The sequence below is a fragment of the Solenopsis invicta genome, unplaced genomic scaffold (assembly GCF_016802725.1).
Source record: "Solenopsis invicta isolate M01_SB unplaced genomic scaffold, UNIL_Sinv_3.0 scaffold_650, whole genome shotgun sequence".
NCBI classification, from domain to species: Eukaryota; Metazoa; Arthropoda; class Insecta; order Hymenoptera; family Formicidae; genus Solenopsis; species Solenopsis invicta.
In genome coordinates this window covers 981-16,335 of record NW_024105337.1, presented here as the reverse complement: position 1 = coordinate 16,335, position 15,355 = coordinate 981, and the positions used below count along the sequence as shown (strand labels likewise).

The 15,355-nt window shown below is 36.3% G+C and overlaps 1 protein-coding gene across 1 annotated transcript; it reads left to right on the top strand.

The window, feature by feature from the left end:
• The first annotated feature begins 24 nt into the window (after positions 1-24).
• Positions 25-1,047, top strand: LOC113004282. The gene is made up of 2 exons (XM_026137158.2): positions 25-294; positions 676-1,047. The coding sequence occupies exons 1-2, from the start codon at positions 194-196 to the stop codon at positions 1,034-1,036; spliced, it is 462 nt and encodes a 153-aa protein (XP_025992943.2). The 5' UTR covers positions 25-193; the 3' UTR covers positions 1,037-1,047.
• The last annotated feature ends 14,308 nt before the right edge of the window (positions 1,048-15,355 follow it).

The window sequence follows — 15,355 nt, the reverse complement described above, 5'->3', positions numbered from 1 at the left end:
TTGAAACGTTATGCCATGACTATTAACGGTCGGTTGTAAAACAAATAAGTTTTAATGTCGTTAATGCGACGTTAGAAATTAATTGTATAGATTCCCTACTTAGTTGACATAAACATTTCAACGACGTTATTATCTGTATTTTTTAGCTGCAGTACGGTTGTAAGAAAAGTTATAAAGTTTTAAAGAAAGTTATATGAACGTTTCTATAACTGTTATATTACTAGATTATGCTCCTTGGGTATATAAAATCACACAAACAATACAAGCACGAAGACCTAGCTGCGACCGTAGAAGGTATTCTTGTTCAATTTGTAATAATATGTGTTTAATGAATGTATAAATACTTACGATTTTTTTCACATGCTTTTCTTATCTGGCAACGCCAAGTTTTGTAGTTTAAAAATGTTTTATTTTAATAAAACTTTCTTATTTCTGTTTCCTCTTTAATACATAAATTATACAAACACTCACTATTCGCAAGCAGTATTTGAATTTCAAAAACCAATAATTGAAAAAACTCTAAATATTAAAATAAAAAAGATATTGCTAAATATCATAATCTCCTCTATCGTAAACTTATTTAAACTAACAATATATTTCAAATGGGAAAAAAGAATTTTTGTACTTTTAAAAATTATAGTGATAATATGCTAATTTATTAATGAATTTTCACAGTTGTGTAGAGCTTAAAATTAACACAAAAATGGCTACGACGAAGGCAGAATTCAACTCGGGACACGCACACGATAAGGATTACTTGAGAGGAAAAACGATTGACGAATTCTTTGCCGGGACGATGATACTTTTAACTGGCGCTACGGGCTTCTTAGGGAAAGCCCTTTTGGAAAAGCTACTGCACTCATGTCCTGTGGCCGCAATTTTTGTACTAATGCGTCCAAAAAAAGACAAAACGATCGAGCAACGTTTCGAAGAACTGCTGAATGATCCCGTTCGTATATATATGCTTGAATATACATTTTTCTTTAATTATATATTAACACAAAATATTTATAAAATATTTACTAAGTATTTATAATATTTATTTTAATATTTTATAAACATTTATCATAAACATTTAATAAATGCTCTTATGGTTTTAGAGTTAATAGATCCTAAATATTTATCATAAAAGTTTCAAAAATATTTATGATAAATATTATGATAAATATTTTTAAAATGTTTATTTATTATTATGATAAAGATTTGTAAAATTTTTTCAAAATTAAATTTATATAAAATTTTTTGGTATTAAAAATCAGTAAATAACATTTTTAAAGTATTTATTGTTGTGTATTTTAAATATTTAAAGAAACATTGTCTGCTGAGTGGAATTGATAGAATAAAATTGAAAATTATGAGTTAATTTTAATTTAATTAATTAATTAATTAATTACAATATTAATGTAGTGTAACTCTTGGATAGGATAGGTTTATTTGTAAGTCATTTCTTTCTGTGTACAAATTGCATGTTAGATTTTTATTAGTCAGAACTAGAGACCTTATAATAAGAGACTGGCCACTGCTACTGTTTTGTAATAAAATGGCTTCTGTTGCAAAGCATCTAAAGACTCTAGAAACATCACGCGTCACAACGTTCAATAGAGCGCAATAGAGTGCGCATTTATTATTGTTAGAGTGTGAGTTGTATATTTTTTGGATAAAAAATTTGTTCTTGTGGTAAGTACAACTCTTGTAAACTATAAACTATTGTAAATTATAAATTATATTTTAATTCAATATTTTTATAACAACGCAAGTGAACTAAACCTTTTAATCTTACTCTATAGTTAAATATTTTTTAATGTTATAATTTGTGTGTGTGTGTGTGTGTGTGTGTGTGTGTGTGTGTGTGTGAAGATTCATTTTTATAAAATATTACTATGTTAGAGTAAAATTATATAAGACGTTATTTATATAAGAGAATTAAAAATCTACAATTAAAATTGTTGTGTTATTATTGTATTTGTCAATTTTATTTTATAATATATAATTAATCCTATAATCTTAATTTTATAATTTTTTAATCTAATAATTAAAAAATGTCGTTAAATCGAAAATTGATTGTTAGTCCCAATTGTGCCGTTTAAAATGATTTGATGCGTAAAAATTGAAATAAAATAAAAAATTCTTATTTCATAAGCTAACTTCACATTGATATTTATTTTGTTAATAATAATTAAATTAACAATCAACAAACGTCAAAATTAGATAAACAGTAACCAACAAATGACCAACAATTAGCTATAATTGTTAAAAGTTAGAAAAGTTAATTTTGTTAAGCTAACTTCACAGCTTCTATGCGCATCACACGCATCTTTATAGTAATTTCTAATTGGTTCGGCCATTTTATTACAAAGTTTGGCTTCACCAATGCGCGCGAACATGGACGGTGGCCAGTCTCTTATTATAGGATTTTTAGTCAGAATATAAAACGGCTTAAAATTAAAACAATTTAATTAGCCAAATTCTAATCTTTAATTCGTAATTTTTAATCTCTAATGTGTAATGTGACATACGGACATTAGAATTTATGTCGTTAAATTTATCAGTAAGATTTAACTAGTTATCCTGCTTCCTAAAATCAGAATTGACGACGGAAGTCATTGAACTTTATTTCGCACTTAAGCAGTAGCAGCACATTCAACTAAAAAATGTGGTATACAGGGTGATTTAGAATAACCCGTTGTCTTTTAAGGGACGTATTCCTGGTCGAATTCTAAAACGATTTTTTTTTTGCCAAAAATTTGTCAGACGCTTAGATTTTAAAATATCAGCCGATTAAGTTAGCGTATCAAGGGTCAAATACAGATGGTACGCAGGGGCGGCACACTCACCGTTACGTGCGGGTGTGTCGTGAGGTGCCTGCTGCGCTCAACTGATACAACACAAGTATTTCTCCTTTCTCACTTTCTCTCTCTCTCTCTCTCTCTCTCTCTCTCTCTCTCTATCACATCACAATGCTAGCTTTAACTTAAAAATGCAATTAATTTTTATCTTAATTTTAATGATTTTAATAAGAGAAGTGCAAGGAAATTCTTTGTACAGTCAAAGAATTGAACAAAGAATTGCACGAAATCTACAAAAGTATTTACATCTCGAGTTTTTAGAAACAGTAGTACTTTTTTGTTACAAAGAGAGAGAGAGGGGCGGGGGGAGGGAGAGAGAGAGAGAAAGCAAACGCACGCGCGCAAGTGCGCGCGTGCTTGCGTGAACAAGTTTGGACATGCATTTACTTACGTATTATTCTGTACAGCGATCAATTAGTTGTCTCCACAATAAGACAGACCAAAGTTTCCTTGATCCTCTCGTAAATTATCACTTTAATATCATAATACATAATTTATTCACTTGATCAATAAAACTTGAGTAACTAATTAACGATCACTTCGAGTAACGATCACTGTAAATAATTATTAGTCATTCGGCGTGCGAAAATATGTAGCTCGATAAAACCCGTGTTTACGCGCGACGAACAGACAACACGTGTTTACTCGACAACAGCAAAGAGCCGACTGATTTTATGGGATACGTTATGTTACGTCCAGAATTCTCGAAATAAGTCTCTCGGGTCGGTTGGCAGGTAGAGACTTAGAGAAATAATTCGAGCGAGGTAGGAAGGACGGAACAGGCCTAATCTCTCGCACACATGTCTCTGGGCGAGTGCGACGAGTCGAATGCGTCAGGTGAGTCAGAATGTAGGTCAGGTGTCGAGAATGACGACCTATGACTCTCATTCAGACTCTTGCATTCGTGTAGTCCTTATTTTGCGTAAACGAATCGAATCGCTTTTACGCGGGATCGGACTAAGTGCAATTTTATCGGAGCGGGAATTAGAGGTGGTTGAAGTAAAGAAAATGATTGAAATTAAGAATTACAATTTTATTTTAACATAATAAAAGAAATAACCAATTACAATGATAGGTGATGACTAAAATAATAATTATTAATTTGCAAATGACATTTTTGTTAATAGAGAACATGTATAATAAAAAGAAGAAAAATCTTATGTTCTTAAATAAAAAAAAATTGTAATTATAACTTAAATTCTAGTTGGTTATAAGTGTGCATGTGTAGGTGTATTTTATGATCAAGGGATTTTTAGTTATCCAGGTAGGCTTTGGAGCGAGTCGAAGATTTCTTCAAATTCATTGAGTACTCTTCGATTCGCTTCGATTTTTTTCATTTACTATATTCTCTACCTGTTCGGGAGTAAATAATGAATCGGAATGCGGGTTTTCTTGGGGAAACTCTAGCGCGGGGAATATGGATCTTCCGGAGGTCTTCGAACAGGTGAATCGGAATTACGAAAAAAAAAAATGGGGGGAAGGTGTAGGAGGAAAATCTGTAGGAGAAAAGGTTGAATCCCGAGGAGAGGCTAAGGGTTCTGCAAAAGGATCGAAGGTAGAAGACGGTGACCCTGGTGGTTGTTTAAAATCTGGTTCTACATGAGATCCAGGAGAGTAAGAGGGGGAAGGATAACGACAGGGGGAAAAAGAGTGTGATTCGGGGGACGGATTTGAGACTGGCGGAGATGAGTCGGTCGGTTCGTCGGAAGTACTCAAATTAATTAGAGCGTTAGGCAAAACAGAAATTTTTGCTCGCTGTTTGCGTAATTTACCGCAGAGCGACAACGATGCGCCAAGCCTCCGGAGCTTCTTATTTCGGCGATTCCGACAGTTCTTAATGGCTCTTCGAGTTTTATGGTCAGGGACTCGCTTACGCACTAAAATGAATTTGAGAATTGAGGCTACGTTCTCTCTTTCTTATAAAGGGAAATAAAATTTATATTATAACTTCTTGAAAGAAAAAAAAGGGAAAAGCAAAAGAAAAAAGGTTTGAATTAATAAAAGGAACAGAATTCTTCGTTTCCGCTGGAAGCAAAGAAAACTGCGAATTCAATCGAACGAGAGTTCGATTGTATCCAGCAGGGAATAAAGAGAGTCGTGGACCCAATCGAAAGAGCTCGATTGTATCCTACGGGAAATAAAAAGAGTCGCGGACCCAATAGAAAGAGCTCGACTGTATCCTGCGGGAAGTAAAGAGAGTCGTGGACCCAATCGAAAGAGCTCGATTGTATCCTACGGGAAATAAAAAGAGTCGCGGACCCAATCGAAAGAGCTCGACTGTATCCTGCGGGAAGTAAAGAGAGTCGTGGACCCAATCGAAAGAGCTCGATTGTATCCTACGGGAAATAAAAAGAGTCGCGGACCCAATCGAAAGAGCTCGACTGTATCCTGCGGGAAATAAAGAGAGTCGTGGACCCAATCGAAAGAGCTCGATTGTATCCTAGGGGAAAATAAAAAGAGTCGCGGACCCAATCGAAAGAGCTCGACTGTATCCTGCGGGAAATAAAGAGACTGAGAGTAATAGAGGGAGAAAAGGAAGGGTAGTGCGATAATACTGAATATATGAGTGTTTTGAAAAATATAACAAATATCTTATGAGAGAGAGAAGGTAGTCTTATGAAGAGTAAAAATAAAAAATAAAAATAATGGACGGCTGAGACTTACTGTTGGGTGAAGTTTTGAAGTTGCGAACGATTTAGTGGTTGGCAGAGCGGATTCAGCTTACAACGGCGGACGGTTGGTCGACGGTTGGCACTCAGAGTGTTCGGATCTCACAATGCTGCGTCGAATTTAAGTACGATGAATACGAATCCGAACGTCACAAACTCGGACATATAATGTCACGGAATGTGCGCCGGATCGAACTAGAGTGAATCGCGAAGCGAAAAATGAGCGATTGATCAGAATGAAAAAAAGGTGCGGTATGTGCCCGTAAGTGACTGTAAATGATTGTAAGAAAGTAAGTAAGTATGTGCTCGCGAGCTCCGAAGCTCCTTCCTTTTATACCTGATTCTGCCTATGGTTCCTATGGGATTTTAATCCGCAGGTGTACCGTCTCTTATTATTGCCCACGCCCTACCTATTAATTGCGCGACAAGTGTTTCGAGTCGGTGAGGTCAATCATCCGCGTTTCAACGCTTGCTTCCGCCCAAAATCGGCACGTGTCAAGGGTAGACCAACCGTATTGACTCGACCGGACAATTTTAGCGTATCCGCGCGATTAAGATAGGCCATCTTTTCGCAATTTTTCGGTTGCTTGGCTGCATCGACTTCGAAAGAAAAGAATTGTTACTCCGCAGGACGTAACACCCCCCGCCTTAGACAAATGTTGGGGGTACACAACATTTGCAGACTAAGAAAGATAATTCTTTTCTTTCGCGGGAAATTTCCCTTTCAAGGGAGGACCCACATGTAAGATTTCTCTTAGATGTGCGTCCTGAGGTTCTAAGGAAAGAGCAGGAAGGGAAAAATATACGGCTTTCTCTTAATCCCTTCGTACTCTTTTTACAATATAAATTTCTTTCTCATTTTTCTATTATAGTATATATTTATATATATCTATATAAATATATATAGTTTTCTTATATGTATGCGGATTATTAAAGTATTTCTTTCTCTTTTTCCAAGGTGTTTTTACCTGAACCCGTCTTTCGAGATAGTGTTTTGTTCAAGCTTTATTTACTCGTCGACCTGCGTGGGTCCACCTGTCGGCATGCGCATTTTCTTCACGCTACCGTTTTTCTTTTACGGTGGGTCTTTAAATTTAGTTAAAAGTTCGATCACTATCCAGAAAATAAAGAGAAAGAAATATAAACTCTCGTTTTGATACAGAATTAACTTATAGTTATCTTAATTTTAAGTTATCTAAAATTCGTCGTTGGACGCTTTCTAAGTTTAATAGTTATTTATATATGTATGTATATAAATTATGTTTTATATATATATGTATATATACTTTTTTTTATTATTCCCTTCATTTCTTATTTTTATATATATTTTGCTCTCTTATATGTATATACGTATATTATCTATTTATTTTTTTACTTATTTATTTCTTATATAATTTCTTTGAAAGGAGAAGGTTGCATGGGATACTTAATAGTAGATAAAAAAAAGGTTTTTATTGAAAAAAAAAAAAAAAAAAAAAATTTTTTTATTGTTATTTTTTTTTTCCTTTTACAATAATTGTATATGTATGTTTTTTTTTTTTTTTTTTGTTAAGCAGCGGGGGAAAGGGGTTTTCTATGACGCGATTCTCCTCCCCTTGTACGTGCCCTAGGAGTATCAGGGCCTCCCTCAGGTGGATGGTTTTCCTTAATGCATGGCCGCTCCTGGGTCCGAGGATGGTGGCGGTTACTAGTGCTGCTCCCGGCCTGAGTGGGTACTGGAAGCGTATCCACCCTCTTTCTCCTTCCGCCAGAATGCGTAATAGGGCCCTTGTCCTTCCGGGCCATGTGTCCGTGGATGTTGGCGGAGCCACATGCGCTAACCCGCATGCAATGGCTTGCCAAGGGAGCTTCCGGAATCTTTCTTCGGGCTGATAAAGTTCTCGGAAAGGTCTCCAGGTGGTACGGCCCCCAAACGGCCAGCGCGACCATGGCTCTTCTGCGAGTCCGGTCTACCTTCAGGATCTCGCCGCGCTGCCATTCGCCCCGGTCGTCCCTGGTTGCCACTGCCTCCCCTGTGGTGATTTGGTTGGGCCAGAGGCTCATTTGTCGTTCTCGTCGGCCCATGTATATCATAAGGTCGATGATCAAATCCGTTAGAGCCGCTTCTCCAGTCTTGAGCCGTACCCAGAAGAGCAAGGGCGATTCAGTCCGGATAATTTGGACTTCATGTCGTCCACGGCTCAATTTCGCTATGTCGATATTCTTGATGACGGCTTCCATTCTCGACTGTTCAGCTCTTTGGTAGTCTTCCTTGGCAGACCTTAGACCTTGGTTGCAAGAAAGATTTAAAGTGACGGTTTCCCTGACTTCCTTGAGTATTTATACTCTTTTCTGATGCTCTCTCTCCTTTTCCCTCTTATCCTCAATATTTTGATCTGTTTTTCATTCTGGGTGTACGGAGTAGCTTGAGGGATTACGCTTTCCATATGTTCTCATTGAGGTGAGCGCATTCTATAGATTTTCGGACTTCTCGCTATATTTGTTCTTTGGCTCCAGTTTTACATCGCCCTGATGACGGTTACCCGCCCGTTATCCTTCCGTTGGTAGTCGGCTTATCGTTTTGGCCAGGTGAGCGTCATCGAGTTTAACTCCGCATAAGATAATGCGCATGACGTTGCCTTCTAAATTGCGGAAGCATTCTTTGAGATGATACACTCTGCATGTGGATTTTTTTGGATTATGCGTCCTCAATCTCTTAAAACGACAGATACGCTTCCGTCTTATATATATATGACAAATGTGGTGCCCATCTGTCGTCAGCTGTCTTCTTAGGTGGTTAATTAATTCGGTGATACAGCTGCCTCGTTTGCAAACTCCTCTTGCTTTGGGACTCGAGTGATAATTCTTTAAAAGTTTCTTCTCTTACAAGAAGTTAGTCTCCTTATTTTGCTTGCTTATTATTTATGTATATTTATATATATATATATATATATATATATATATATATGGATATATATATATATGTATATTATTATTACTTTTTTTTTGTGTGTATAAGAATACATGTATGTATACGTTGATAGTTTGATAAATCACAATTACTGATGTGACATTCGGTTAATTAATATAATAATATGAGACCTTCTCTTACTTCAGAAATGATATTATTGAACTATAAGTTCGATTATCGGAACACGTGTATGTTCCGGGGTTTTACTGTCTAATCCTTACATCCCTTTTTTATCTCTCCGTTTTTTTCACACCTTCTGGTCTTTACCTGGGCGAAGCATCTGTGGCTTCCCCTACCCTAAGGGTCTTACTCCGTGTTTGCAGGCCCACGGATGCCGTTTTCGATGCAGTTTAGCGTCAGTTTGCCAGCGTGGGCATCGCAGTGCATCTCGTCGAGTTTTCCTTTTTCGTTAAATATGAGTGACGAGTGCGGGATTGATTGGCTGGTTAACGCGGATAAAAGTGGTTCAACTAATTTTGCTTAATGTATGGATTTGCGAGGTTTCTTACCTCGCATGGAATGTAAGGGAGAGTGACAGCAATGGAAAGAAATCCCCCTATTAGAAAATCTCGAATGATTTTTGTTGCAAGAAGGAGAAAGTCTCTACTAGTTCAAATTATATGTATATGTATATACTTTTTATCAGTGAAGTGATTGTGCCATCAAAGGATTATTTAAATCAAGGTATTGTGATTTACGTAACCATCATCTTACTAATAATTCTCACTAAAAGACCTATTTTTTTTTTTTCGTATAAAAAATCATTACCTTTCGAGAGAAAAATTTGCTGAAGTTATGCGTTCTGGGCGATAGTTAATATTACAATTGTTTAATCGTTATTCATAGGTACTTAACAATTGTGCTTATTGCTCGCGATATTAGGCATAACAAATTTTTGCTGTTCTTAAGCTTATCTTAGCGATCTTTACGATTTAGTTTACCTATTTACTCGTGTAGATAGGTATATCTGTTTTATATAGAAACAGGAAAGAAAAAGGCGACCACCAAATCCCCTTCCTTTTTTCTTTCGTGTTCCTGGTTACTTATTTATTGGTGGTTAATTACTTTACAATATTTTAAAACGCTTACAGAGTTTCTACATTTTTTGGCGAGGTCAAGTATACAGATACGTTTTTTTTTTTATATGGTGGCATACATGTCCCCCATTATTATTATTATCATTATTTTTATAGGAGGAAAACTTCTTATATTATTTGTTTCTATATAACTTATTCGCTGTATCATTAGTTTAAACATACATATCTATGGGTTTTTTTTTCTTTATATATATTTATGAATGAATTAGAAAAAGAAAAACGGCCTTTGGCCCTCCCTTTCGGTTTCTTTTGTGATTGTCAATGGCTTATTCCTTTGTTGCTAATTACTCGACTATTCAGGTACGCTTGTGAAGCTCTGCGTTGCTCCCTTTGTTAGAGAGTAATTCTTTGGTGAGAAGGGAGTTTATTCATATATTTATATATATATATTAATGATAATCAAATGCGTACTGCTTTTTCCCCGTTTATCATTAGTATCATTCTCTTATAATTGTTTATCTATATACTTTTCTTCGCTATATACATACATTTTGTTCGGGTGAAAACAGGAAAGAAAAAGGGTAATCATCGAATCCCCTTTCTATGTTTCTCTCGTGTTTCTAATTATTCATTTATTTGTTATTATTTACTTAACTCTGAAGACACGCTGGTGGAATTAAAATAGCACATTAAAAATGATTTTTCGGCGATGTACGTATCGTATGTTTGTGTTCATATTCTTTACGCTTACTTATCTATCTATTTATTTGTTTGTTTATTAACTACTTGGCGAAAGATATATTGTGCGGATATGGCATCTCATGAACTGTGAGTAATTGTGCTAAGATTAGAGCAGGCTATTTTATAGAGATGCAATCTCCACACCATACTTATCAAAAATCAATTAAATAATTATATGTCTACAGTAAACATTTCTAAATATTCTGTTACCTATTAAACATTGTTTATAATATATATATATATATTTATTTTTTTTCTTGCTAAATAGGTATGCTTGTTGTAAATATTCCCAAATATCGCCTCTAAATATTAGGTAATATATTATAATGTGGCCCCCTTTTTATACTTGCTAAATAGATATTCTTACAAAGATATATATATTTTTTTGTATAAAAATTTTTTATTATTTATATATAAATTTATTTATTTATTTATTTATTTATATATATATATACACTACTCAAAAGAAAATAGGGAACACTTTCCAGACACCAAAAATTAGGCTATTTTCAAATGACTGTAACTCGGTGAAAAATCATCATAGATAAAAAATAAAAAAAGCATTTTGAAGCTTGAAGATCCAACTTTAACGCTCTATCAGCAGATTTTCAAAATTCTTTTAACTTCCTTGTCTTATGCAGTAAAAAAGCACACCCTGTTTTGTTCCTTAAAATTTCGTATTTTTGACACTTTGCAGCTCGACCAACAAATTTTTTTCGAACAATTCAAGTAAAGCTTCATAAACTACAACATTTTGCCTACAAAATGCTTTTTTTAAAATTTCTCTACGATTTTTTTTGACCGAGTTACGCTACTTTGAAGCTAAACCTGCATTTTTTACAAATGATATCCGTACTCCGTGAAAAATCATCGTAGACAAAAAATCAAAAAACCATTTTAAAGCTCGAAGTTCCAGCTTTAACATGCTGTTAATGGTTTTCAAAAATTTTCTCAATTTCTTAGTACTATGCCCCAAAAAAGATACACTGTTTTTTCCTTAAAATAACGTATTTTTAACAGCCTGTAGCTCAATAAAAAAATTTTTCTCGATAAATCCAATGCAAGTGCCATAAAGTATGACATTTTCTCTACAAAATGCTTTTTTTAAAGTTTTCTCTACGATTTTTTTTGACCGAGTTACAAGACTTTGAAGATATACATTTTTTACAGTACATTTTTCCGAAAAATGACGTCTACCGCCGACATTAGCATTACCCAATGTGCACCACGTGGAGGTTGTCGGTCGGATTTTTGCACATCGTGTGTGTGTGTGTGAGAGAGTGTGTGTGTGTGTGTGTGTGTGTGTGTATGTATGTATGTATCACAGCAGAGATAAGGACCCCGCAGTTCGTCACTTCTGCAGTATTTAATGACTCCAAACCCTCTCTGCTGTGTGTGTATGCGCTCGCGCGCATGAGAGTTCAATAGTGTGTATTTCCTCCTCTCTGATCAATTACTGCTTGCAAGCGTTCTCGCATATTTATACATCTTGCAATACGATCTTGCGGAATGTTGTGCCAAATTTCCGTTAAAATTTCTCCCAATTCTTCTAAATTTCGCGGCTGTTCCTCGCGACGCCTTCATCGTCGTTCCATTTCATCCCAAATGTGCTCGATTGGATTTAACTCCGGGCTATTGGCGGGATGATTTAACAGTCTAATTGCGTGTCGTTGAAAAAAACGTCGCGTTATATTCGCCGTATGAGGTCGAGCGTTGTCCTGCATAAAAATAAAGTTCCGACAGGTTCGATTTAATAGCAAAACGTGTGGTCGTAGAATATCGTTGATATAACGAACATCCGTCATTGCCGGAGGTGGCAGGATCACTAGATCACTTCGTCTTGTAAGTGATATACACCCCCACACCATCACGGAACCGCCGTTGTAGGATCGTATTGGCATAACGCAACGTCGATCATAGCGTTCATTTCGTCGATGCCAAGTACGTATACGAGCATCATTGCCATAAAGGCAAAAACATGATTCGTCGGAGAAATATACATTTCTCCAATCCTGTGAACTGTAAACATATAGTCGTCTTAGTCTAAAAAAAATCTCTTTTTAGACAAAGATGACCATATGTAAACATTGCATGCTCAATACAATAAAATTTTGTTTAGTACGCCGGCGATTCTCGCAGTGTGATAAGCGACACGGAATTTTCAAAATGCCGCGTAGACATTTATCGGCCGTAGAAGTTGCACGCATAATTGCGCTTTTGCAACAAGGTTTTAGTATGCGTTATGTGGCGCAAGATATTGGTGCATCTGTGTCCGTAGTGAGTAGAGTTTGGTTACGATATCAAGACACGGGAAATTACACGAGACGTGAAGGTAGTGATCGTTCTCGATTAACGACAAATAGACAAGATCGAGCCATTGTTCGTTATGAATTAGAAAGACGAATAATTACCGCAAGAAACATTCGTAATGACATTCATTTGCGCCATGTGTGCGAACAAACAATTCGCAACCGTTTGAGAGAAGCCGGTCTTCGTTCTCGTGTTCGTGCACAAGTACCAAGACTCACACTCGTACATCGCCAAGTACGTTATCAATTTGCGCGCGATCACATAAATTGGACCGCTAGGGATTGGAGAAATGTATATTTCTCCGACGAATCACGTTTTTGCCTTTATGGCAATGATGCTCGTATACGTACTTGGCATCGACGAAATGAACGCTATGATCGACGTTGCGTTATGCCAATACGATCCTACAACGGCGGTTCCGTGATGGTGTGGGGGTGTATATCACTTACAAGACGAAGTGATCTAGTGATCCTGCCACCTCCGGCAATGACGGGTGTTCGTTATATCAACGATATTCTACGACCACACGTTTTGCTATTAAATCGAACCTGTCGGAACTTTATTTTTATGCAGGACAACGCTCGACCTCATACGGCGAATATAACGCGACGTTTTTTTCAACGACACGCAATTAGACTGTTAAATCATCCCGCCAATAGCCCGGACTTAAATCCAATCGAGCACATTTGGGATGAAATGGAACGACGATTAAGGCGTCGCGAGGAACAGCCGCGAAATTTAGAAGAATTGGGAGAAATTTTAACGGAAATTTGGCACAACATTCCGCAAGATCGTATTGCAAGATGTATAAATATGCGAGAACGCTTGCAAGCAGTAATTGATCAGAGAGGAGGAAATACACACTATTGAACTCTCATGCGCGCGAGCGCATACACACACAGCAGAGAGGGTTTGGAGTCATTAAATACTGCAGAAGTGACGAACTGCGGGGTCCTTATCTCTGCTGTGATACATACATACACACACACACACACACACACACACACACACACACACACACACACACACACACACACTCTCTCACACACACACACACACGATGTGCAAAAATCCGACCGACAACCTCCACGTGGTGCACATTGGGTAATGCTAATGTCGGTAGACGTCATTTTTCGGAAAAATGTACTGTAAAAAATGTATATCTTCAAAGTCTTGTAACTCGGTCAAAAAAAATCGTAGAGAAAACTTTAAAAAAAGCATTTTGTAGAGAAAATGTCATACTTTATGGCACTTGCATTGGATTTGTCGAGAAAAATTTTTTTATTGAGCTACAGGCTGTTAAAAATACGTTATTTTAAGGAAAAAACAGTGTCTTTTTTGGGACATAGTACTAAGAAATTGAGAAAATTTTTGAAAACCATTAACAGCATGTTAAAGCTGGAACTTCGAGCTTTAAAATGGTTTTTTGATTTTTTGTCTACGATGATTTTTCACGGAGTACGGATATCATTTGTAAAAAATGCAGGTTTAGCTTCAAAGTACCGTAACTCGGTCAAAAAAAATCGTAGAGAAATTTTAAAAAAAGCATTTTGTAGGCAAAATGTTGTAGTTTATGAAGCTTTACTTGAATTGTTCGAAAAAAATTTGTTGGTCGAGCTGCAAAGTGTCAAAAATACGAAATTTTAAGGAACAAAACAGGGTGTGCTTTTTTACTGCATAAGACAAGGAAGTTAAAAGAATTTTGAAAATCTGCTGATAGAGCGTTAAAGTTGGATCTTCAAGCTTCAAAATGCTTTTTTTATTTTTTATCTACGATGATTTTTCACCGAGTTACAGTCATTTGAAAATAGCCTAATTTTTGGTGTCTGGAAAGTGTTCCCTATTTTCTTTTGAGTAGTGTATATATATTTTTTTTTTTTTTCAATATAATAGGTCTTTTCTTTTGAATACATATATATTTTTTTCTGCGTAGATCAATTATTTTTTCGTCGTTTCTTCTTTTGTGTTTTTTTTTTCCTTCCTTTTTTTTGGTATTTACAAGACTACTTAAGCATTGTTAACAGCGAACGGCGGTCACACTTCGGTTGGTTTGGCCGGCTCTCTGGCATTTATTTGGTTTAATACATGGGTAACCCCACCCGAGTTTCAGGCGTATGATGTCTGCATGCTCAAATGTGTTAAGGCAGTCCTGACATTCCTCGGCGTCGTTATACCTTACCATCTCTTTTCGACAAATAGCGCATTTTTCTTGATTATAGAGAAAATTCATATGAATCAGGAGGTGTGGCGCCACGGCCACGTGTTCCTTTTGCATTTCGTTTGACATTGTTATATAGCAATTTTCGCAAATCTTGCAATGGTTGCCGAATCGTTGATACATCGGGCGTCCGCTTATCGTGGTGACGCATTTGAGATCCATTATAAGTCTAGCAGTATTCAGGGCGCGCAAAGCCTCTTTTGTTTCTTCTCCTCGGTTTCTTCTTGGCCAACAGGAGTTGAAAATGACCGACATCCTTGTGTACTGCAATCGACGATCAAGTAGTGATTATTGAAACCTTTAATACAAGGGAGGAAGAGCTCTCTTCCCTTGTTTTCTTGAATTAGTTCGGTATGTTCGAGAGATCGGATTTCAATTTTGTTCTTAATTTAATTTTATGCACCTCTCGTCACATACGTAATACTACGGCCGCACAGATCTCGGATTTCGCTTAGAGTCGCTACTACCGGTATTCCGTTTCCGGCATTTAGAAACGCTCTATCGGCTTGCTCAAATTTTTGGAGACAGCCTTCACATCGTTCGACTGCTTTGACTGTTACAGTTATCCTGTAGCAGATAGCACA